This window comes from Notolabrus celidotus, chromosome 17 (genome assembly GCF_009762535.1).
Source record: "Notolabrus celidotus isolate fNotCel1 chromosome 17, fNotCel1.pri, whole genome shotgun sequence".
Lineage (NCBI taxonomy): Eukaryota > Metazoa > Chordata > Actinopteri > Labriformes > Labridae > Notolabrus > Notolabrus celidotus.
This window is the reverse complement of record NC_048288.1, coordinates 3,511,984-3,537,351: the sequence shown is the minus strand read 5'-3', so window position 1 is coordinate 3,537,351 and position 25,368 is coordinate 3,511,984. Positions and strand designations below refer to the sequence as shown.

Sequence of the window (25,368 nt, the reverse complement as noted above, 5' to 3'; positions counted from 1 at the left end):
GATTCTGAATTGTATTTTGTGATTCTGAATTGTATTTTGCGATTCTGTAATTTATTTTGTGATTCTGTAATGTATTTTGTGATTCTGAAATTTATTTTGTGATTCTGAAATGTATTTTGTGATTCTGTAATGTATTTTTTGATTCTGTAATGTATTTTGTGATTCTGTAATGTATTTTTTGATTCTGTAATGTATTTTGTGATTCTGTAATGTATTTTGCGATTCTGAATTGTATTTTGCGATTCTGAAATGTATTTTTCGATTCTGTGAAATGTATTTTGCTAAGTGAAATTAATTTTGCGCTTTTTAAATGTTTATTACAATTGGCCTTCAGGGCCACCGTAGTACTTAGTAAGAGGCTGTTAAAAATGATTTAATCTGCTGTAGAGTGTGAGTTACATCCACACAGCTGAATTTGCACTCACACGTCGGTTTCATTTTTCAGCTCTCGATGTCCCTTCTTGTTATTATGTATGATACACTGACAGGTACATTGTAAACATTTCCTGTCTGGACATTTTGGAAATGCAACCAATTTTGTGGTTTAGGGAAATTGCCATAACGTATGAAAGGTGAGCCATCATTCCAATCTAAAATATGTTGAGTATGAATGTTGAATCAATGCAAGTGAGGAATTGTCTTCAAATAAAAGCCTGTTCAACTAATCAGGAGTTTAAATCATCAATATGTTCTGATTTTATCTTCGTTCTTTGCAGCATAGAATCTGTTTTTGCAGCATGAGGAGCAAATAAAAAGAGATAAGCACGGAACAACCCAAATAAAACATATTACATCAGTTAATTTGGTATTTATTGTAAAGAACAACAAAAACTGTGAATGACAAATATTTTCTCTTCTCCAATACATTCATAGAATGTCACTAAACACTCCACCTACTCTCGCCCTGCTCCTTACAACATTCAGAACAGAAACACCAACACCAGTTGAACTGCTGACGGCAGCACCATGCTCTGTTTTACCGCAGCATCTGCTTAGTTTTATGTCTACATCTCTGGATTCATAAATTAAAGACAATGGTAGGCATATAATGCAAGATGCTCAAAGGACTGATGTTTACTTGCACGGCCCAGATTGTTAGGAGCTGTGCTGATTAGTATTCAAGTATTCCCTTACTTATTATTTCTGTGCTGGATATTATACTTAATATCTGCTTTGTGATGCTCTCATCACGTCCTCGTCGTCACCTGTGGATTACATCATGTGGCACAGTACAAGAATAACGTTTTAGTCAAACATTATGTACATGTGCTAATGAAAAGAAAAGAAAGGACAGAATTTGTTTTGCAAATGTATATGCTATTTTGTTTACAGTGCAATCCCCATGCAATACCACATGCAGTTATAGAGGGTGCATGAAGAAGAAGACCATATTGACCATGCATACAGAGCCACTTCTTCTTCTAGCAGAAGTCGCCCACTGTCCTGAAATCGTTGCATGATTTCCATTTAATAATCTGGGTGAAATATCAACAAACGCTACACTGGGACTCTTTTCTAAAGTGAGATACTGATATCTAGATGTAGATGACAACAACCCATCACCAGTTGTCAAGTACACGCTGCTCCTAACACACTGTTCGGATTTCACAATGTTTAACCATGCCAAACTAATACGGCTTATATCATACAGTGACTAACCACAAAGTGCAGAATGGTGATGTGAACAGAATCGGTGTGAACCATAACACCATGGTTGCGAGTTGGCACTGTCGTATGAAAACGCTCATGGAGTTGAGAAAAGAAAGACTTCACCATGGAGTAGTAATGGCTTCAGCACTGGCACGAAAACAGAAATCTTTGAAATCTGAAAACTATAACAAACAAAAACAACCAGCCGTAAAAAGCCTGTGGGCTCTTCAAACTATTACAAAGGCCAAACAATCACTTTAGACAGGCAGCAGACATGAAAACACACGCTTAAAATCACTGAAACACACATTGCTCAGTGATGTGAGGAGTTGGATGCGACAAAAATATTCACTGTGCAATCATAAAGTTGTTTTTTAAAAAAAAAGGCAACAAAATTAAATGCTGGACATCGCAAGGCGTGCTTCAAGAACTGGCAATCCCTGTTTCTGGTTCACACAACGTTTGACACAGCTTTTGATGTACAGCTCATAGAAAGATACATTTAAAATTGAAATTCAAGTACATGTTTCATAAATCATCCATGATCTGATACTTGACACATTGGAAAAGAACGGTTCGTGGTGTTTGAGAAATTGTAACGTAAAGACTGTCCAGGGAAATAAACACAACCCTTGTATCTATCTTATGAATAAATATAGGAGTGCACGATGTGTTTACCAGCTGATTGGAAATCATACACAACATGAGGCCGGAGCTAAGTGTCACAAAAATCTACATAACTACAGAAGCATTTTGTCGTACACCAAACTATCACCGTCTTAGATTTGACATGACATCAAAGTCATCATTTTCCCTGCAGGAGTTGGAAAGAAAAGTCCACTTCCTGTAAGGAAACAAAGAAAGAAGCATGCACTTTGTTGTTAAGTGTCACCCTTGGGTTAATTTGTCTTATCATGAATAAAGTGATGATGATTTTATGACCTAATGATCACCAGGAGAAGAGTCAGAGTCTCATTAAGACATCACTTTTACTATGATGAGTGTTTCAGATCAGTTTCTCTGAGCTGTTTGTTTCTTTAAAGGTGACACTAAAGCCTCTAACATTGCACAAAGTGAAATAAATATAACACAGTATCCTAAAAAACAGTGTCAGCAACATACCTCTGTCAATGTAATGTGATATCTAAAACATCTGATGTCGACTTTGAGCGTTAGACTTCTTTAAGGAGAAATAATATTCTTGCAATATGAAACATCGGTGTACAAACAAAGCTTCGACATTCAGTTTCCCTTTAAGCATTTTCTTTAATCGTGTACTCCCTACATCGGTCCCCTTTGGGTTAAAACAGCTTTCTTTAATGGGATCTTTAAAACGGGTTGGTCTTGTCCCAAGCAAGACAAAAGAAAAAGTGTACATAGTGTGAAGACTCCTCGTCGATTCCTGCGCTCCCTCAATACTCCGACATGCTTCCTGAAAGGCTGGCTTCTCACGCTGAATGACACTGGGTGAGTGCTGAGCTGATTCATCCACACTCTCTCCTCTCTGTGAGGGCACTCTGTTCTGTGCCAGTGAAATCCCTGCAAATTGAGCTTACAGCAAACTCTCCATGAGATTAACTGAAAAAAAAAAAACACAGATGCCTGATGCTCCTCCTGAACAGGCATGTCATGACACATTATGGCACCGACCATTAAGGAGAAATCAATGAATGTTTTCAAGGATCCCTTGTATCTTGACTTCAACAGCATCATCAACTCACAGGTCATCACTTCTGTTCTGGGACTGGATCGCTCGCAGTAATTATACAAAAAGTCTCTTGTTGAGCACATATTTAAAGAAGAGTAAACTTTTTGACAATTTGTGGAAGGGCTAACAGTCCATCGTCCCAGGATGACCTTTTTGTGTTGGGGTAAATAGTTCAAGAGAAAATAATCGGCCATGCACACGGAGTATTGCTAAGAGGTCATTTCATGGCTTCTGGATGGCCAGTTAAGTGAAGCGGTCCATCGTTAAATCTCAGTGACTGCTCCTGCTTTCCAATGAATCTCCTTACATTCGTTCCTGTTGCATCACTTGTCCGAGGAGTTACATGCAAGTGTCCGAGCTGCTGCCGACCGATGCACTTAGAGCGACGTCATGTAGTCCGTTTCCTCAAAAATGACACCCTGGTTCCCTTAATCCATCTTCCCGTTCTCCTGAGGTGTGACAGATTTGCTCTGGCGAGCCGACCGCAGCACCCTGTAGCAGCCGCGGGCGATCTTATGCATCCACATGATATTCATGATGTCCAAGCAGATACTGGAACAGATCCAGGCTACACGGCCACCCCAGGGCACCAGATAGAAGGCCTCGGTGCCGTAGACTGCATACATACGACTGTAGTACACCGGCATGACGGCGATGCGGACCAGAAAAAAGACTACGGCCATGGCAACGCCGTTCGCCATGTTGGGCCGGGAGGACTTGGGATAACCAAGAACCTCGAAGAACCAGCTGAAAGACAACACCCAGTTAGGAGAACTCATACTTCATGAGAACATGACACAAGCTGAGGATTATCTGCATGTTATTAACATTCCTAACAATTATCTCAAAGTCATTAAGTCTCAGGAAGTGTAGACATTTGATCCTGGATTAAAAGACTAAAGCTGAGGTCATTCATAAGCAGGTACATACCGCTGGTTTACACATGGTGTAGAAAACTCAGCTAGCAGACGGAAGTTAGCAAAATAAGGCAACATTCCTTCGCCCTGGAGGAACGAGGTGAGAGAAGAAGAACAACAAAACATGAAAGGGACAAGAAGAGGACAACAATGCACTGATTTCAGAAAACATGAAGCCAAAACCTGCTCCTCAGAAGTACTACTTAAAGGGATAGTTCAAAAGATAACAAAACTGACAACATATCAGCGACTCATACATCATGGACCACGTCTGAGTATGGTGCAAAAATGAACGGCAAAGTAAAGTGCTGAGAAATGTCCAAATAGAGCGTACACTTGTGCACGCATTTTGAGAAATCAAACCCAAACACAATAAGTGAAATAAGGAGGTACAGCTGACCGCGTCTGCAGAGATTTATAAGCCAGCTTCTGTTCCGGTTTCTCAACAAGAGGTCCATCTGACACTACTAATGACAAGTACCCCATTAACCCCATCTCGAAAAACAAAGAGCGAACTATCCCTTTAAGTAAGCTAAGTCTACAATTCCAACACATCATCAGACACAACCATATGAGATTCCTTATCCCAATGAATACTTTAACAGCTTGGAGAACAAAGGTTTAAAATTAGATGAAGTCTGCACCAAATATAGAACCATTTGTCAGAACTAGAAAGAGAACCTCCTCCTTCAGTGCTCACAATCACTCCTTCAAGAGGAGCAGGCTGAGATGAGACTGATGTTTAAGATTCTTAACCATATCTTCTCTATTGTGAGAGAAAGAACAGGTGATTTGTACTGTAACAGACGTTTATATGCATTCATTTGATTTGCAGAACATAATCAAGCTTTTTAATCAGAGTGAAGGTTTATTCAAATAACTGAATCAGATCATTTATCTGTAGGGATGTAAGGATACACTCAACCCACGATTCGATTTGAATCCCCATTTGTGGTTCAAGATACGATTCACTCACGATTCTCTAACGATTTTCAAGAAAACTGGATTGAACTCAAAATTTAAATAACTATTATGTGCAGCTTCTGCTCCTGGCTGTGAATTGACATGTTTTTCTTCAGGAGTATCAGGGAAAGACAAAATGCTGCCATGCCTCAGACTGTAAACACAAAGGTGCATCCTGACCTGCTCGGTCTTCACCTGCTGCCGCCATGTCCGTTACGCTCAACTCAGTGGCTGTTTCCGAAATCGCCTACTATACTAGCAGTACGTACTGATATGTCCAAAATTCAGTATGTAGTAAGTAGTATGTGAACAAGAGCAAAATCTGCAGTAAGCCAAAACTCCCCTACTGATTCGGGAAAATATCTCAGTGTGCATCGGACCAGTCTGCCTCGCGTACTGTTTCCCATAATGCACAGCGCTCGTTCTGCTTTTTCTTTTTCCTCATTTTTTGACGGGAGGAAATCCGTTTTTGGATGCTGTGAAAGTTATCAAATTACATATAAACTACTTCCTAACTTTTTAAATCATAAATGGATGCTAAATAAGCATTTTATTTATTGGCTTCGCCGTTGTTTACTTCCGCTTTCCGAAACCGGAAATCCAGCGAAGTCTGGCTCAGCATGCTGCATGACAGATCGAACAGAACAGTCATACTACATACTAAATTCAAACGCAGTATGTAGTAGGCAATACCTACTGCCTACTACATTAGTAAGTAGTATGTAGCAGGCCGTTTCGGAAACAGCCAGTGAGTGACGAGAGAGCAACAAGAGACTTCATGATGTTGAACATGTGGAGTGAAATGCAGATAGCGCCTTCTACTGTTTATAAATAATATTGCAATACAAATGTTGTTGAATCAATTTTAATCCACCCTTATTTGTACCGATTTTTTACCGTCTTCTGATATATCCTTACATCCCCAGTTATCTGATATCTTGTTTGAAATAGTATGTCTCATCTTGTGTGTGGCAGTGTCCTACTGTCAGTATAGAGACGGTTTGTCCTCTCAGGATGAAAGTTAAACACATTTAGGATTCATCCCCTGGAGAGTGGGCATTTCTGCAGCAGATTTAAGGGAAATAAATGTCTACGTATCGTGAATTCATATCAGATTAAAGAGCATGAAGGTCAGATTCAAATTTCGACTGGAATAACTGACCTTTAAATATTCGTTCTATATTCTTTTCCCCTATTTAAAAATGATTTGTTTTCCCATTTAAAAAACAAACTGTCATATTTTTATTTCCATGTGTGTATGTACATGTATGTATGTATGTATGTATGTATGTATGTATGTATGTATGTATGTATTTGTATGTATATGTATGTATGTATGTATGTATGTATGTATGTATGTATGTATGTATGTATGTATGTATATGGGTGTATCTGGATATATATGGATGTATATTTGTTTTTTTTTCTATACTTATTGCTCTTTTATCTTTTTTAATTATTATTATTTTTTGATATTCACCTACTCATCGTATTGTAATTTCACTACTCTTTATTTTCCTGTTTGAGTACTTGTCAATCTTTTATTTTAAGTTACTATCACATATTGGCTTTTTAAAAAAAAAATTATTCATTTACCTAATATGTTTCTTATACAAAAACGTCACTTTCTTGAATTGTTTGCACTGATCTTTTTTTTTGTAATGTGTCAAAATCTAAATAAAAAGATCTTTGAAAAAAAAACAAAAAACAAAACAAACTGTCTATGTTTTCAGTAAAGCTCTCACTGTTCCTCTATTTCCTTTACTTATTTTTTTATTCTCCTATATTTTTTCTTCATCTATTTTTTATGACGATTATTGTTACAATTTTTTCTTTGTTTGTTTCGCCAATGCTCCTTTAGTTTATTTTATTGAATTGTATTCTATTCTTCCCTTGTCGATTGTACCTTGTTCAAGGTTGTACCAACCCCTGTTTTGTTTTTTGTTTTTTTTTGTTGTTGTTGTTGTTGTTTATCTTTTGTGTTTTTGTTTGTTTGCTTTGTTTGTTTCTTCTCTTCTGAATGATTCATGTTTTGTTGTATATTTTGTATTGCACTGTTTTCTATTTGTTATTGTCTGTCTGGGACCCCCTCTAAAACGAGATGGTACATCTCAAGGGGTTTATCCCAATAAATACATTTCTTCAAGATTGATTTTCTCTGGACTGGACTGGCTTCTCATGAGTCGGTGAAATATTTGTTTTGTTTATGTTTCGAGCAACTTGAGTTTCAAAAACTTGCAAAACATCTTGATCGTGTACCTCCTGAAAAACTCCACACAAAAGGCAATTTGCAAAAATGTTCTCATAAAAGAAGCCTTTTTGCAAATAAAGCTCATCAAAGCATCCTCTAAACAAACTATGCCAACTAATGCTGACTAATATCTGAAGTCCTGTAAGGAAGCTACGCTGCTGGTACCACACATCAAAGCAACATTATCAAATAAAGGGCAAATATAAACAGGACAGGCTTCATTACATATACTGTACATACATATATACATTCAGCCAACCATGGTTTAAAAAGGGCAGTCCAAAGCCATGCAGAGTGAGAAGCACTACCTGCAGATCATGTCAGTGTTTAGAAGATCAGGGTCTGAGTTTCATGATGTGCTAGGTTTGAGATCATCTTCAGGTGTTACCGGCCTTGTTCCCGGGAGAGAGGCGGTCTGGTCAGATTTAGAAACCGTCACATTATGGACAGTAGTTTGAAGCTTGAGGTAAACCTACTCATCTTAAAAATCCATGAAGATGATCTTAAAACCAAGCTTGTTTCAGGACCCCTCATCTTAAACACTTGACGCTGATACCTGAATCAGCCACTCAGACTTCAACGTGCCTTTAGACAAATACGTTTGAATTAAGTGTCCTCACTGTGAAGGTGCAGAAGAGACTGAGGGCTGTGATTTCAATGCAGTTAGAGTTTGAATATGTGTTGTATCATCGAGTTTGTACTTGCTAACCTGAATATACAAATTCAGGTGATGAGTATAGGTATTTAACTGGAAATCACAGCACTCAGTTTCACTCAAATGTGCACAAAGACAGATAATTCAGTGCTATTTGGCTAGCAGCAGATGTTCATTGAGAAGGAAACTTACCGTCAGCGCTGAAACAAAAGCTTTTCATTGACACATACTTACTACATAATACAAACATCTCAATCATCATCATCAACTTTCTGTACCACATGAAGTTAACTCTTCACCTAGCACTTGAATGCTAGTACATCTAGGAACTGGTAAGTCCATACTGTGACTGGGCATCATATCTGCTCAGTGCAGCACAACAGCAATAGCAGCAGACAAGACAGGAATAAAGAAGTCCCCATCTAGATCGAGACCTGCTCTGGGTTTCTCAATGACACACAAACCCTTTTGGTAGTTTTTGCATGAACGGGGATGACACAGCCCGACTTGATGTTGGTGGTTTTTGCATGTAGGGTTTTAGAGAGGGGCTGTTTATGTTAAAGTCAGCAGAAGACATAAAGACAGACGGACACACAGATATATTAGAAGAAGAAATTTAAAAAAAAAGATGCCACCACAATTTGGAAGCAAATAAGAAGCAACACCTAGAAAACTGAGAGCATGCATCTGATGTTTACTTTATGATCTATGTTATGTTTCCATGTTTGGATTAAACAGACAAACGACAAAGTAAATCACAGAAAACTGGTCCAAGAGAGACATTTGTGACTGAGAAATTAATAATCAAAACATACCAACAAGCCAGGGGAATGTGTTAGTTTGTACTTTTTTAAATAGAGTTGTCACATCTTAAAAATGTGTTTAAAGACGTCTTAATGTGGCTGTGTGCCTCAGGGTTTAACATCTGAGAAGGAGTACTCGACATGAAATCCTCCACATAAACACACTGAACACATTTACTGATAGACTTTAACAACATGTGACACAAAACTAAATCAAATGACATCAAAGATACGTCATGTTTTAGTGGAGAGTATTTTCTGCACATGTAAGACGGCTGGAATAAAACAGGTTGCTGTATTTTTCACCCAAATGAGTTGGAGAAGTGGTCTAAAGGGGAACAGTCATGGGTGTCCAGTAACAGTATGGCCTACTTCATGGCATTTACATACTTTTTAAGATACAGGTGCTTGCTCTGCTTCTCCAGATGAATGGCTGGATTTACAGTCAGGAAGGAGGTCAGAGTTTAATCCAACCAAGAGACACTTTTTTTATCTTGTACGGTTAGTTTGGAAACCTGGATATACTTTAAAGTAATACTTTGTTTTGACTATGAGATGAAGAGTGATAAAATCATTAAGGAGAGAAAAAACACACATCTGTAAATACAGCCAGTGACTGGGGGCAAGGAGGGGAAGGATGTGACATTAAACAGCAGAGTTTGTCTGTTTTTTTTTACCAAGATTTTGTAATATTTGTGCGTCTTAAAACTTTAAGTATAAGGAAGGGTCAAACGTGTTTTGGAGGCAGAGCAATGCATACTGTATTCTTCTGTATGACTTTAAAGAGCTCTATCAAGAGAAGGTTTAGAAGTGCTTCAAACTTGTGAAGAACACCTGATAGGCTACATGCAACATGGTATAAGAAAGGGGGCGGGGCTTTGTGAATGCCCTTTATCATCAACAATCAAAGGGATCACTGGGATGGCGTTATTTGAGTGGCTTGATTGGGAGTCCTGGTTAGAGAGAGACGCAGGAGGAGTGTAAGGAAGAGAAAGAAGAGACAGAACTAGGCTCCGCACAACAACAGACAGGTGACAGGTACTGCAGAGAGGCGGGTAAGTACTTAAGGTTGTTAAATACTGTTTGTTGGCATGCACAGAAAGAAGAAAGAAACCCTGTCTGTGTCGGAGGCCTCAGAACAGCCAGCATGCACACAGTGATTACAGTTAGGCATTCAGCTGCACTAAGCTCAGTTAAGATCAGCTTACGTCAGATTCACACAACATTAAAGGGGGTCAGTAAAACAAACAGAAAGCGCAGAGATTGTAAGGGCAAGGTGGGGGGGGGGAGGGGGTCATCAGCCAGTACCATCATTGAGCATTCCATGCAAAAAATACCATAGTCATTCATTTTCAGAGGAATTATCCACAGATCCTGGCGACCTAGAGGGTTTCAGATTAAACCAAGAGTGAACAGCACTGCCCGTAAAAGCTGCGTCCTCCTAACTCCTGCCAGACGGAGATAAACCACCCAAGCAGCAATAACCAATGAGTCAGTAATGGAAATAGAATCAGCTCAATGCCAAATCTAATACTGTATTCACAGAAAATGATGCAATATGTGACATTTGTGGAGTCTTCTTGCCAAATGTGTTAACCAAGGTTAATCATTAGGATCTCATGGGAGGGGTCTGTAAACACTGGAGCTTAACACTGGCTCAACCTGAGTTACATGTGAAGCTAACTCTTAACCACTGCTAACCTGTTTGGCTACTGAAATCCTCAAAATGCTTTTACACATCTGAAAACTAATAAGATATAAAACCCTGAATTAATGCCAAAACTGGGCATGAGTTAACACCTCAGCTGAGAGAAGGGCTCAGAGATTATCGCTGCTATTTAACAACCTCTATAAAAGTAATTGTATCATTTTTCCCGTTTTATTGCTAATTGTCAACATCTAAAATCCGTATCCTCTTTCTCTGCTGAACTCTCACATTTTCACATCCCTTTCTCGTTACTCTGACCTTCTCCTCTCCCTCCCTTCAGTGTTCAGCAGACACTGTATTATGCACTGTGCTGTATGTGTACTCTCTTTAAGGGGGCGGTCGTGGTCTCTCACTAAATGGGGGCTACATTAAAAAAACACTGAGCTTGACAGGACACAGCTGTTCATCCTTGGTTGTCTCCTTCCCATCTTGCCTGCACGTTCTGCTATTGGACAATAGGGCACTCACCAGTACATAGTAGTAAGCATACAATGCTGCCAGATGGTGAACTACAAAAAACTTGTCTCCTATCGCCCTCCAATAGTAAAATATTAGCAGCAGATCTGAAAGACAGAAGAACATGGGAGAGGCAGAGGATTGTCACTGGTGCAATCAAAAGTCATTTAAAGGTCAAACACTTGATTTTGTTGAACATGTGTTGTCTAACTTTTCTTCTATTTTCAGGTTGTACTCTCACAAACAATAACTGGGTTTACTTGGTTTGAATCTTACCAGATATGAGGTAGCCTGTTGTGATGGCAACATTAGTCTTCACCAATGTAGGATCTCCCCTGTTGAAGAGACACATTGAGTTTGAGAGGTTCACTATGTGAAGGTGTTTGAGATGAACTTGTAGTTTAAAGAGGAAACAAAAGCAGACAGCATGTTAACAGGTAAACAGGTTCAAGCTAACAAATACCAACATTTGACAGGCATCAGCCACAAATATGCCACAGACATTCCTCACTTGACATCACTGCAGGTTATTTATGCTGTGCCTGTGAAGCTCTCCATTTAAGCTTTGAAGGTCAACGTTTTACATTTCCCACAGTGACACAAAAATGTTGGGGTTTCTTTTACAGGTTGTTCGTATGTTTAAACCAAGCAGCAACCTTCGTTCTCAGAATGTGAAGCCTCGGCTGAAGTGTTATAAACTGCAATTCATTGAGCGTCCACTAGAGGCCGGCTGCAGAAACCACATACACACCCATTCAAAAAGGACGATCTTTGCAGCAGAAATAAACATGTTTACAGCCTGGTACAAAAAACAGCTTAGGTATACGTAGCTCATTTCTTTATCCACACACAGTGCGGGGGCTTTTGCTCATATAAGGACATGACTGACTTGACTGACAGGCGGTAACGCATAGCTGTTGGCTAGGTGGCTCAAAGTCTGCCTCTTTACCTCACACTAAGTTAGGTTGAGTTCAGCGTTTCCAATATGGCCGACGCCGCAGAAACAGATGGGTGACGTCACGGATACTACGTCCATTAATTATAAAGTCTGTGGGCAGGCCTTTAGCCTCTTTGCTAACAGCTACAGGGTACCCACCTGTCAGTCAAGTCAGCCATATCCTTATTTGGGCGAAACTTGTAAGTTTCATATCTTAAAAATGAACAAGTTATAAAAAATCCCACCCCCTATACGGTGTGTGCCAAGAGAGAAATAAGCTACATAGACCCAAGCCGTCTTTTGAACCAGGCTGTAAACATGTTTATTAATGCTGTAAAGATCGTCTTCTTTAAATGGATGTGTATGTGGTTTCTGCAGCCAGCCTCTAGTGGACGCTCCATGAACTGCAGTTTTTAGCACTTCTGCATGGGTTTCATATTTTAAGACAGAGGTTGCCTTTTGGTTTAAACCATCGACTGTGTATAAAAACAGACGGCACAAGTGTTCACTGACTGTGAAGGCAAATGATTTAGATGTCCCCCTACTGACTGGCTGCAGTACAGGTCATAAACCCTGCCTCTGCATTATCAGATGGAGCACGGGCCAAACCATAAAATGAATGCAACTCTTTCTCAAACATGGTTTCTGTCATTAAGCTGTAAGAATAAGCACAAACACTAGTTTCATATTTGTAACACTATCTTGTGTAACAGGCTTGGTTGTGGGTCTCTGGGAGTAAAATTCACAATATTAATAAAAAGCAGAACAAGCAGCTAACACTACACTGAACCCCTGACTAAGGCAAGTCTTGGTTCCTCATAACTTAATCCCAGTTTGAACCTTTAAAGCCACATGAAAGAGGAAGTACTGTAATGCTAATGTTTCTAATTGGCCTTGAAAGTAATTCTTTGTTATCAAATCAAAGGTCAACTTATCAGCTGGGGATGCCAACCCTTAAAGCTTATTTTTAAGCTGGAAAACATACTTCCTAATCCATTCTTTACATTTTTCTCTTGTGTTTTTTGAAAGGGAAAAAACACATTTGAGAAAAAGAGCTGTAATGTTGTCTTAAAGAAGCAGAATGGTTAAAACTTGGTGGGTCATTTCTTACCAGACTGGGTCTTCATTGACAGCATCATCAAACATCAGAATGTGGAGACAGAAGAGTCCTACCAACAGTGCATGAAATGTTGACACCGTCCTGAAACGAAAAACCAAAACACACACACAGCGGTGATCATCGTCTCCTGTTTGACCTGAATGAAACGTTCCGCTCATCAAACTTTCCAGAGGAGTCGTGAATATTCATCTCGATTCAGGAAAAGTGCCTCAGAGCTGCTGCGTAGCTCAGAGTGCTGAATTTTGAGTACTCACAGTGAATCAACTGATTGCCTGTCAGGGCTGCTCACAGATTCAGACCAATTAGACTAAGAGATTAAACACTGCTGAAGGGTCAGGCAGAGCAGCACACAGTCCCAGTCAGTCACTACGGCAGCGAGACAGTCTTTAGCATCCATCAGTGAGACAGAATGACACCCTCACTGTCTGTAAGGCTGTTAAATTAGGATCTGCAAAGACATGAGCCTCAACAAGGATCCCCATAGCCTGGATCCATCTCCACTAATCATTTCACTTTCATTTGCTCGTAAGCCACGGGATCATTTCAATTTCACAAGTGCTCTCATGAGTAATAAACGGAGTATGCGACAAAATGAAAATGAGTGACTCAAGCAGTCTGGACCCTTAAATCTACGATACAGCTTCTCATAGTGTTTAAAGATTACAGCACCTCCCCGTCTTTTTAATCCAGTCTAGTCTGCATGTTCCTGAGCAAGTTAACACATGAAACAGCAGCATGACAACTGATGACACTCTGTTGTTTCCTGATCAAATAATCCAGTCATCAGTGTGAGCACCGCGCCCCTTAAGCATCCCTGCTTGTCACTTCTTTTTGTGAAGATAAAATAGTTACAATGATTAAATGCAACAAGGTTAAACTGTCTGCTAGAGGAAGATTATAGTATGTTTCAGACTATTTCAAGCACATGTTCATTGCTCTTATTAGGATGTGGCAACACGTGGCTCTTGTAAAAGTTTGTGATAAATGAGTGTACGGCAGGTCAAGGCTGAAACAGTGTCTTTTGTTTTATTAATCAGTCCCTCCAGGAAGTTGCGATATCGTGATCGCAACTATCAACGCAAATTGAACCAATCAGCGCGATTTCTGTGCGGCCTTGCCATTTTACACATCCACCGCAACTTTCACGCAAATTTGACCAATCACCTCAATCTCACCCCCTGTACGTCGTAACCATAGACTGTAAATAAAAATGGACAGCGTTGCTCCGCCTCTTCCCGTTGTATAGTTCTGAAGCCAAAAAATCCCGCTCCTGGGCGACGCCATTGTGCAGCCAGAGCCTGTGAAGCCACTGTAATAAGCTCCGCCCTACAGCGTAACGTCACAAGACGCTGTGTGTAGTTTGAAGTTTCACTCTACGGCGGCTGTGAATCAAAGGAAACAGGAAGTAAAACCCCGTTTTTTAAACTCCAATAACTAACGAAAAATAAACTTTTCAGAAAAAAGAGTCCTTGAACACAAAACAGTCAAATACTAACTACATATCAACACAGCATACGGATGTGAGAAACATTCGTACCACGTGTATTTATTTTTTAAAGTTTGACTGATGGATTTTTTTACCTATACTGCAGCCAGCCACCAGGGGGCAGACACACTGCTGAAAGCCTCATCACCAGAGCCGTGTCCGGCATGCTTGGTCATAATAGAATATAAATTTATATTCTACGTCATCTGTTTCGTCATCTTTTTCACTTCCTTGTTAGAGGTTGATATGATGAAGACATGTCTGACGCGAAAAAAGCACATTTAACAACTAATATTTCCGCCAAAGTTCGTGCATGTCAGTTTCCGGATGTTTTACATGAAAGCGGGGGTAAACTGTTTTGCACAGCGTGAAATATCGTGGTGGAACATGAACGTAAGTCCTCACTTGATCTGCACTTTTCAAAAGAAAAACACGCAAAGAGAACGGGAGAAAAGGGAGAAAAGGGACGATGACCACGTTGTTATTTATAGATACTCAAATACCCTTTTAGTATTAATAAGCCAGAGTTGTATTTATTTATAATGTATTTTTTTCTAGTACATCAGTGTTTACAAAGTAGGGGGGAAATATAAATATAAACACTGAAGAAACATTTCATTTGAAAAAAGCACATATAACACAGCATCTGTTGAAAACAGAACCTGTTCTTTGTTTTAGGAAAATGATTTGCCTTATTTGAATTTAATGCAATTCATTGAAAAATACATGGGAAAGGTTCATGTTTACTACTCAGTTTGAAGTTACACAATATTGTTTTTAATTGTTTCACTATATGCCAGTGCAGTATTTCACAAAGTCGTAAGATTAGGATGGAGACTCTCTGTGATGTTACCATAGACTGTACAGGGACATTACTAAAATGGTACCAAACTTCCCAACATTAACCCCAGAAGAGAAACTGTCAGTTCTCCTGGGGGAAGGGTCAGCAGCTCCTCTGGCTGCTAAATATGTGTCTGCCTGTCACAGCCTGAGGGACGCACCATCCCATGGGGTTTGATTTTGGGTGGAGGTTTTGTGAGCGCGCCGCATCGGGTGAGGACATGGAGATATGCTGTATGGGTGACACCATCGTTCATTAATGCGTATAGAATATGTAATACATGGTTGATATGTATGTGATGAATATAATATGTAATGAATATGGTGTGTGATTAATGTATATATGGTGAGTGTAGTGTTGTGAATATATATAATGTACTGGATGAATTTATGTGCTTTGGCAATAACATCTCGTTGTTCATGCCAATAAAGCAAACTTGAATTGAAAAACTGTATAAAATATGGACGTAGTCTCCGTGACGTCAAGCGCTGTCTTGAGGCCAATCGGCGGCGGCAGCCATATTGCTGCTGTCCAGCGATTGTGACGTAAAGAGGCGGAGTTTGAGCCTCCTAGCCACAGCTACAGTGTTCCCGCCTGTCAATCAAGCCAGCTGTGCCTCTCATTGGAGGACTCGTAATCTCAATATCTTCGAAATTGCTGTGTTAGAAGAGAATCGAGAAATGAGCTATCCAGACTACACCTGTTTTTTTGTACCAGGCTGTAAACATGTTTATTTCTGCTGTAAAGATCGTCTTTTTTGAATTGGTGTGTATGTGGTTTCCGGTACTTCCGGAGCCAGCCTCAAGCGGATCCTTGATGAACTGCAGTTTTTAGAACTTCCACATTAGACTCATATTTTTAGACTGGAGGTTGCCACTTGGATGTTACCTGTGCGCAAATAAAGTATAATTTGTTCAAATAATTGAAATCTCAAGCATTTTTTTGTAAGGCAACCAACAACACTAAAAACAACTGCAAATAATTTAGCATATTCACTTTCCCCTGAGATGTTATTGGGGAAACAAGCTTTTAAAAAATCGCAACTTTCACTGCAATGTTTTCAAAAAGCTGTTGCAAAATGAGTCTTCTTGGGCCGCAACAATCACAAAACAAACGTGAAATCCTGGAGGGACTGATAATACATCCTACCTGAAGTCATCTTTGCAGACTGGCCTCCACATGAAGTTGTGTGCATGTGTCATGTGATGCATGTCTATCCCTTTTTGTCAAAATCAGTGGAGAAGTGGACACAAGCAGAAAAGGTTTTTACAGAGAGCAAATTAACTTAATACCTCCTCTGCAAAGTTATGACATGCCGATCTAAAGGATTACAACTTTAAAGCTGGGATTTGATTAATACTGCTTTAACTGCTGCTCATGCTGCAGGTAGTGAAAATGTCAGGAGAGAACTCAGAGAGGAAGTGATACCAAACTCAACAGGAATGATGCAACAGGCAGGAAAACAGTGTGTGAAAAATCCAGGGTGTTTGGAGCTTTGAATATTCACAAATAGAGCGAGCTTTACTTTGTCAATCAGAGGTGCTTTCAATATCATCGGGACTACATGCACAGCCAAAGAAAAGCTGGTGAGAAAAACCCTCTGAGGAGTTTATAATCCAACGCCAGCACCTTGAAGAAGTGGCCTGAGGAGCAAACTGCCAAAAACAATGCATCCTACCAGTGAGTCAGAAACTATGTCACAGGAAACGTGTGGGCTGGTTGTGTGAGCTGAAACAAAACCCCTCCTTAGGCCAGCATCTGAGCTGAGAGCTCTTTCACACTCCGGGTTATACATAGCATGCAAACAGTGAGACTGGTCAGGTGTGTGTGTCGGGTCACCTTGAGTTCCACTCCACCTTCTGCTTGTCACTGAGGCCGAGGAAGCCAGTGCTGACGCGTATAGACATCCAGGGGCTGACTTTGTGGAAGAGCCACTGGAAGGTGAGGAAACTGGTCACCGAGATGGTGAGGATGAGCTGGCTGAATGGGTCCATGGCCACCCAACCCTGCTGTAGGGAGAGAGAAAGAGGGGAGAAGTCAGAGAGGGAACAGGAAATATTCAGGAAAATGTGAGAAAATGAGCAGGTATCAGTGACTCTGTTTTAACTTCATATGGCCTGACTGTTTGAGGTCAGCCAAATAAAGCAGTTTGAGTAATTTGTGACCTTTGGCGACAGCTACAGTGAGTCAGAAAAATCCTACCTGGCAGAAGGGGCCCGGTCAATTTTTAACTAAAAGTGCGTAGGAGGTGAACCAGAGAGGGTGTAATAAACCTCACAAGCAAAGAGTGGGAACAAAACAAACTCACAAACAGAGTTTTTGACTCCAGCTCATCATCCACTCTGCTCTGATCACCTCAGACTCTCGACTCCAACCTCAAACTGAAAGTGTGCTCGGTAGAAGTGTGGCTCATGAGACAGCAGACACGTTACTCTGGTTTCGACACCTACAGCCTCTAAACCACACACCTCTATTCCCACGAAGCTCAACGACGCAAAATCAACGGTTCAGTGAAACCCCGAACTATGTATTTCAAATGACTTGATTTATATAGCTTTGAGCAGCAGGTGAGAAACCTAGCACACACGCATGTTTCACAGTTGTCAGCTTTCACAGTTGTTATCAGTAGTGTTGCTGTTCTCTCAAACACACACACACACACACACACATACACTGACTAACAGCAATTGAAAGTGACACAGTTTGTTTTACACTCGTTAGTGAGGACAAGTGACTGAGTGACACTCCTACACCCTGACCCCGACGTCTGAGAGATCCAGCCAGAAGCCTCCCATGTCACGTACACACCAAGCAACAACCTCCGGTCTCAAACGATGAAGCCCATGCCCATCCCCAGATCCTCAGTGCGCTCTGAACGCGCTCTGTGAATGAAAAGAGATCTGGCCTCTTCACATGTGGACTGTCTTGTGTTTTTGGCAAATAACCTGTCCGGCCTAAGACCTGACATTGACAGTGGACTGAAAGAGCCAGACAATCAGTGAAACTGGGATAAAATGCAGTTTTTCCTCTTTGTTTTTATACAAGCACCAAGAATGTAAGTGAACTACTTTTTCATTTTTAACTTAAATTAATGTTAATAATATTTGCTTCAATCACTGAATGAAGCCTGCCTATATTAGAGACAAGAGTCAGGACCTTTAATTGCTCACACAAGTCTTGTTCAGCACTCACTCAGCGCACTGCGCACAGAGAGGGGGGCGAGCGAGCGAGAGGTCTACGGTCTTAAAGGTGTTACGGTACAGACCATTAGGTCATTTACTTGTTTTGTAATGTGTAGGTATGTTTTAGGCATGTTATATCTTAAATAAAAACACATATACAAGTAGTTATGTCTCCTTGTATTAGTTTGTCCACCTGTTATTGACATAATGCGCAAATATAGATATTCAAATGGTTCGAACCTATGGGTTTTTTTTTAGAGGGAATATTCAAACGTCATTTTGGAGCAATTTTGACAGCCTTACTAGGAGGCTCACACTACGTCACACTCTGCCTGGTTGAGTTCAACATTTCCAATATGGCTGCTGCTGTCGATTGGCTCGATGGGTGACATCATGGATACTACGTCCATTATTTATACAGTCTATGGTACACACTAGGGATGGGCATTGATTTACGAATATTCAAATATTCATTCACTTTGTAAAAAATCAAAGAGTTACTTCAAATATTTTCTCATTTTTAAAGTAAAAATTTTCATTGTTTTTACCGGTGCCTGGTTGTAATACGGTATTCCCGCCAGACGGTGGTGATAGAGCATCTTAAAGCTGCTTGCTAACCGCATTAAGTAACAGAAGAAGAAGAATGCTAACTGCAATAAATAACAAAAGAAGAAGAAAACATTAGCGACAGCTGCATCTCGCACTACGACACACGTATTTCCAGAGACTGAGCATGGCTGTAAAATGTAAACACACACGCCACACTGCATCACAGAAACACCAACATAAAGATCATCACAGAAACACCAACATAAAGATCATCACAGAAACACCAACATAAAGATCATCACAGAAACACCAACATAAAGATCATCACAGAAACACCAACATAAAGATCATCACAGAAACACCAACATAAAGATCATCACAGAAACACCAACATAAAGATCGAGACAGACGCTGTCAGTGCACGCTACTAGCAGCACCTCGTCCTGCTGCTGGTTAACATGACTGACACCCAAACGGGCTGTTAACAGGACAGGTGTGTGTGTGTGTGTGTGTGTGTGTGTGTGTGTGTGTGTGTGTGTGTGTGTGTGTGTGTGTGTGTGTGTGTCTGTGTGTGTGTGTGAATATTCGAATAATTGTTGAATAGATTTAAATGTTAATTGAATAGTGTTGTGGCTTGAAATGCCCATCCCTAGCACACACACGTTTACATTGATACGTAACCCCTTTTTGTTACGTTAAACAATTGCAAACAAAATATTAAAGGTGGACCAATATCAGAAGTCTAGGGACGCCTGGAGCCAAGGCCTCATATTAGTAAACACAACACAAAGATTGCTTTTTGAACAATGCGTGCATTAAACACAATAACTGCAGGTTCAAATAAACCGAGAACAATGAGAAAAAAAACAAAAAAGTATAAAAAATAAAATCATTTCCCCCCTTCTCAAAGTGTTTGAGTCCAGTCGTGTCAGTTTTTTACTCTTTAAGTCGTCTGATCAATCATTGGGGCCCAATCATAGACTGTAAAAAATATGGATGTAGTATCCGTGACGTCACCCATCTGTTTCTGAAGAGCTGTTTTGAGACCAATCGGCTGCGGCAGCCATATTGCTTCTGTCGAGCCAGTGTGACGTAAAGAGGCGGGCTTTGAGCCTCCTAGCCAACAGCTGCAGTGTTCCCACAGGCAGCTGTGCCTCTCATTGGAAGACTGGTAATCTCAATATCTTCGAAATTGCCGAATTAGAAAAAAATTCACCCCCCTCACAGTGAGAGGACATCGAGAAATCTTTTGTACCAGGCTGTAAACATGTTTATTAATGCTGCAAAGATCGTCTTTTTCCCATTCATGTGTATGTGACTTCCGGTACTTCCGGAGCCAGCCTCAAGTGGATCCTCGATGAACTGCAGCTTTTAACACTTCAGCATTGGACTCATATTTTTAGACCGGAGGTTGCCGCTTGGGCCCAATCCAGGTGAGTGTGTGTTTCTTTGTCTGTCCTGCCGCACCAGGAAGCACCGAAGGAAATCGGTCTTAGATGAAGCAGTCTTTGAAATCTCCTCTCAGAATCCTTGAGGTTACCTCGCCATCCAGTTAACTGGAATTTCTTTCTTCCGTGGGTGATCCTTACTCAATGGATGGACTGGTGGTGGATCGCCTCAGTTCCTCTGTCCCTTACCAAAACCTGACCACTGATCAGAATGAATCAATATACTCTTGGTCAGAATAACAGTCGTGAATGTAGGCGGTACAAACTTCCAACCATGAACAGCAAAATGGCTGACAGCAACGAGACCTGCTAAAGACAATGCATGACCATAGACTGTAGAAATAATGGACGTAGTATCCGTGACGTCACCTATCTGTTCCTGGGCGCTGTGTCGAAGCCAATCGTCAGCGGCAGCCATATTGGAAATGCAGAACTCAACCAGGCATTGTGACGTAAAGAGGCGGCGTTTGAGCCTCCTAGCCAAAAGCTATGTGTTCCCACCTGACAGTCAAGTCAGTCATGTCCTTATTTGGGCAAAAACTTGTAAACTCAATATCTTCTGAGCCGTTGCATTATAAAAACATCCACCCCCCCACAGTGTGTGCGGATAGAGAGATTAGCTAAGTAGACCCAAGCCGTCTTTTGAACCAGGCTGTAAACATGTTTATTAATGTTGTAAAGATCGTCTTCTTTGAATGGGTGTGTATGTGGTTTCTGGTGTTTCTGCAGCCAGAATTGCACTTTATAACACTTCTACATGGGCTTCATATTTTGAGACCAGAGGTTATACAGTTATATAGTTTAATCACTGTTTTTATTATCTTATTCTTGCCTGAGTTACATATACATCAATAGTCAAATCATTATTAGAGCTAGACTACTATCTGGCATGCATTCATCTCCTTATTCAAAGACATACATTATGTAGAAAAGGACAAACATAAGGGATCCTATCACTTCTAACTTGGCTGTAGAATCCTCCCTGGCCCGGTTAATTTAGCCAAATTAAAACGTCATGTCGTCACTGACCTATATCTTTGGAAAGTCTGCTGGAGCCAGAAAGTTTCTTTATGACAGACAAGAAAAAATTCCCTTCACAAGATGAACTGAAAAATTCCCTGATCTAACTAACAACTGTCACAGGCTTCAGGAGGTCCTGGAGGAACAGTATCACAGCTTAGCTTTAGGTACATCTAAAAACACTGGAGTGAGCAGTGTGTTGGAAATGATAGTAAACATGAGTGCATTGTATAAAGAATAAAAATCCATATTATATGATCACAATAAATGCAGGCCTTGAAGAGACACAATGATTTTTCCCACTGCAGCCTGAATCCATCCCAGAAACCTATTTGTCATATCTATATGTGGATCAAACGTGAGCGCTCTTTATTACAACAAAGATCCTAAATTAGCTTCTCTGAATGCTCTGTATGTAGCCAGTAAATGTATGTCAGTGACAGAGTGCTCTGCAGCCAAACACTCACATGTTTTAAAAGTATTGCTCTGAGCTTTTAGGTGACAGCCATTTGGAACAAGGCCAAATCAAGTGAACTTTAAAGACATATTTACATCTCCCAAGAAGTAGAACAGATAATCTCCCAACAGGGACGCACAAAAACACACATCTCCCTCCCCGGGGCTCTGGCCTGGTTGTTTTTATATGCGCTTTTGTTCCTGCGTTACGCCAAAGAAAGACTTGAAGGCAAACAGTGAACTTCACTGAAGCACTGTAGCCAAGAAAAAGCCACAGGGGAACTGAGAGGCCGATTCTACAGAGGCCTCCCCTTGTGCCTGTCTGTAATGCATTAGTGGGCAGTGAGCACCAGAACTCTAATGTAGCATGCTGCAGGGCAGAGAGACTTTTTATAATAAGAAGTGCACTTAAAGAGAGCATTTAGTGACTTTAACTGAGGGGGGGATCTAGATCTCCAAGTAAGGCTAAGTTCAGCTGTTCTCTTAGAGAGCAGTGAGGGACTGTTTAAGGTACACACATGCATGTTTGCGTTCTGTAAGTCATGGGCAGGACTGTGTTACCAAGGGTAAATGGTTTCAAAGGTCAACTAAGGACACAGAGAGGAAGGAGCTGAAACAGACTGTACATCAAAGCTGAATCAGGTTTAACACACACACGCACACAATGCTTTTAAACACACCCTGAGATGTTATTGTTTAAACTGCAGAGAACATAATGATCTGTTCAGGTCAAAAGGAAACTATGAGACATGATAAGAAAACAGGTTGTTTGAGGTGAAGAATGCAACCTGCTCATACACCTCCAGTCATCCTTGTTCAGCTCAACATTAGAGATACACTTCAAATGTGTAAGAAAGGTGTGTGTGTGTGTGTGTGTGTGTGTGCAGGAACACTCTGAATCCACTAACACAACAAACAAAGACAGATCCCTCCTCTGCTCCAAGATCATACTGTTGATAACATGAGGGCTGATGTTTCTGCGTTTGGTTCTTAAATAGAAAGACTAAGTTATGTTGGATTAACTCCAGATGAAGTGTGTGTGGACATCCTGCTGTCACAAACATGAGGGAGCACAGTGTCACGCTGAGGCCCGCCTTGCACACAGGTTTGAGGTTAATTTTCTGGGAAGTCTGTATACCCTGAATGACAGGTTCCCACCACATGGATGCTGTTGTGCCAGCTCCCTGTGCTCCTATAAGGACTTGTACGTAGGGTTAAATGCGCTTGCGTAAGACGGGTGCACTTCTTTCTGACGAGGATACGATATCCCCACGAAAATAACTTCGCTATGTGCATCACTGGATCGATTTTTTTAGAGAACCCATAACCCCAAACAAACATGTAAACAACTCAACATAAGGAAGGTCTTCATGCTCTCTGAAGGCTGCATGATATAACAGCACACACACATACACAAGGCCAATCCACGCCGCATTGCTTGGCCAGCTGCTGTTGCTGGGAAGTGAGTGGAGGAAAAATAACATTGGCCCGCTGGTGTCTCGATGAACCAGTCCGAAAATAAGAGCAGAAATAGTGCAAACACACGATGCAGGGACAGGGTTGGACCTTACCTTATGACTTTCATCAAGATGATGTGCGCCTCACTCTCTCTCAGCGCGCTGTGTTCTCCAGGGTCGCTCGCAAAGCCGTGTATGATGAGCGAAAGGAGCCATGTCGAGTCATTTTGGATAAACAAGACAGCCCGCCTCTTGCTTCCACACACAGGCTAACAACTTGTGGGGGATGCAGCAGCAGCAGCAGCAGCAGCGGCAGCAGCAGCGGCGGCAGCAGAGAGCCCGGAGCTATGTGCCTGCGCCAGCTTTGCGCTGTTTACCGAGAAGCCCATCCAACGCGGAACGTGCATAATTGCAGAGGTGCGAATCTGCAGCTCGACGCTCGATTATAGGAATGGTCCGGCCGGGGGGTGGTGTTGGTGTTGGTGTGTGAAGTCGCTCTCTCTCTCTCTCTCTCTCTTTCTCTTCCTCTCTCTCTCTCTTTCAGTCCTATAGGGCTCGAATTACAGATGAATTCTTAAAGACACACACACATACACATACAAACACACACCACCACCACAGTGGTCTGCCCAAGAACACTCACTGTGTCTATTTATAGCTGAGGCTTGTTGAACTGATCCAGGGGAGAAACCAGACAAGATAGCCAGAGCTGCACACTGCAGCCATGGCCCACTGATCTTATTATCCTTCATTTCCAGTGCAAGATCTTAACAACCACGTGCAATATTGTAATTTATTCTATAATATATTTTATTATTATATTATATATATCATCCACTAAAATTTGGCTTAGGCTAATTCAATTATTTATATCTTAAAAAGTACTTCTATACCTTCCTTTGTACAGATCCTGTTTTTATTTTTATTTAGAATTTCTAAGGTTAGTTTTTAGGTTTCTATATTTATTGTCCTTACTGTCTTGTTGTTAAGTAACTGCTCCAATCACCACGTCGTCTTCCTTGTGTGTGCAAGCTCACTTGGCAATAAAGATTTCTTGATCCTTGATTCTTGATTCTTGATTCTTGATTCTCAATGAGGCTTTAGAACACCATTCACTGAAACTCCATAAAGCCTTTCACATTCATAATTCCTTCTACATACATTATTTCTCAAACACATTTGTATTATTTATAACACTGCGTGGCCAAATGAGTGGGCAAGGCTATTATAGGGCAGTGCACAAACTTGACACAGCACCATTGGTTCTATTTTAACCCACTCAGTCAACAAATGGAAATTTAAGAGCAAATCAGGCCAGATAAGTAGAGCAGATAGCACACAGGGGAGGCGTGGAATACATACAACTGCAGCTTCAACTCCCACAGTCTCTCACTGAGGTCCACTGTTCCTCCTCAGGACTCAGCCATGTTAGTGCAGCCATAAACATTGACCAGAGGGCAGATTAAATGACCAGTAGCTGCACTATGAGGTTACACTCCTGTGATTGAAAGGAGCATGACTGGTGTGTTTAAATACTGCAAGGATGTAGTCAGGACATACTGTGGAACAAACTACAGACGGAAATGAAATGAACACAGGAAATACAGATTTTTAACAAGAGCGTTGAAGTGTGTTAAAGCGAAATCAGAGATGTGAGCTTTTTAACTCTTCTATAATGATCTTTAATAGTTTGTTGTAATTGTATGTAACCATGCTGTAAATAATCACCCTCTGCTCTTATTTAATTTTTACACAATAGTC

The 25,368-nt window shown here is 40.8% G+C and overlaps 1 protein-coding gene across 2 annotated transcripts; it reads right to left on the bottom strand.

Moving 5' to 3' along the window:
• Nucleotides 1–788: 788 nt before the first annotated feature.
• On the bottom strand, nt 789–24,350 carry LOC117828945 (TLC domain-containing protein 4-B-like). Of its 2 annotated transcripts, none has more exons than XM_034706367.1 (7): nt 23,722–24,350; nt 17,335–17,504; nt 13,160–13,249; nt 11,388–11,446; nt 11,124–11,218; nt 4,289–4,362; nt 789–4,105 (listed from the first exon to the last, which is right to left on the bottom strand). In XM_034706367.1, the coding sequence occupies exons 2-7, from the start codon at nt 17,487–17,489 to the stop codon at nt 3,787–3,789; spliced, it is 792 nt and encodes a 263-aa protein (XP_034562258.1). In that variant the 5' UTR covers nt 17,490–17,504; nt 23,722–24,350; the 3' UTR covers nt 789–3,786. The 2 variants fall into 2 exon arrangements, with proteins under 2 accessions (XP_034562258.1, XP_034562259.1); XM_034706368.1 differs by having other exon boundaries at nt 17,335–17,501; nt 23,722–24,103.
• Nucleotides 24,351–25,368: the final 1,018 nt, after the last annotated feature.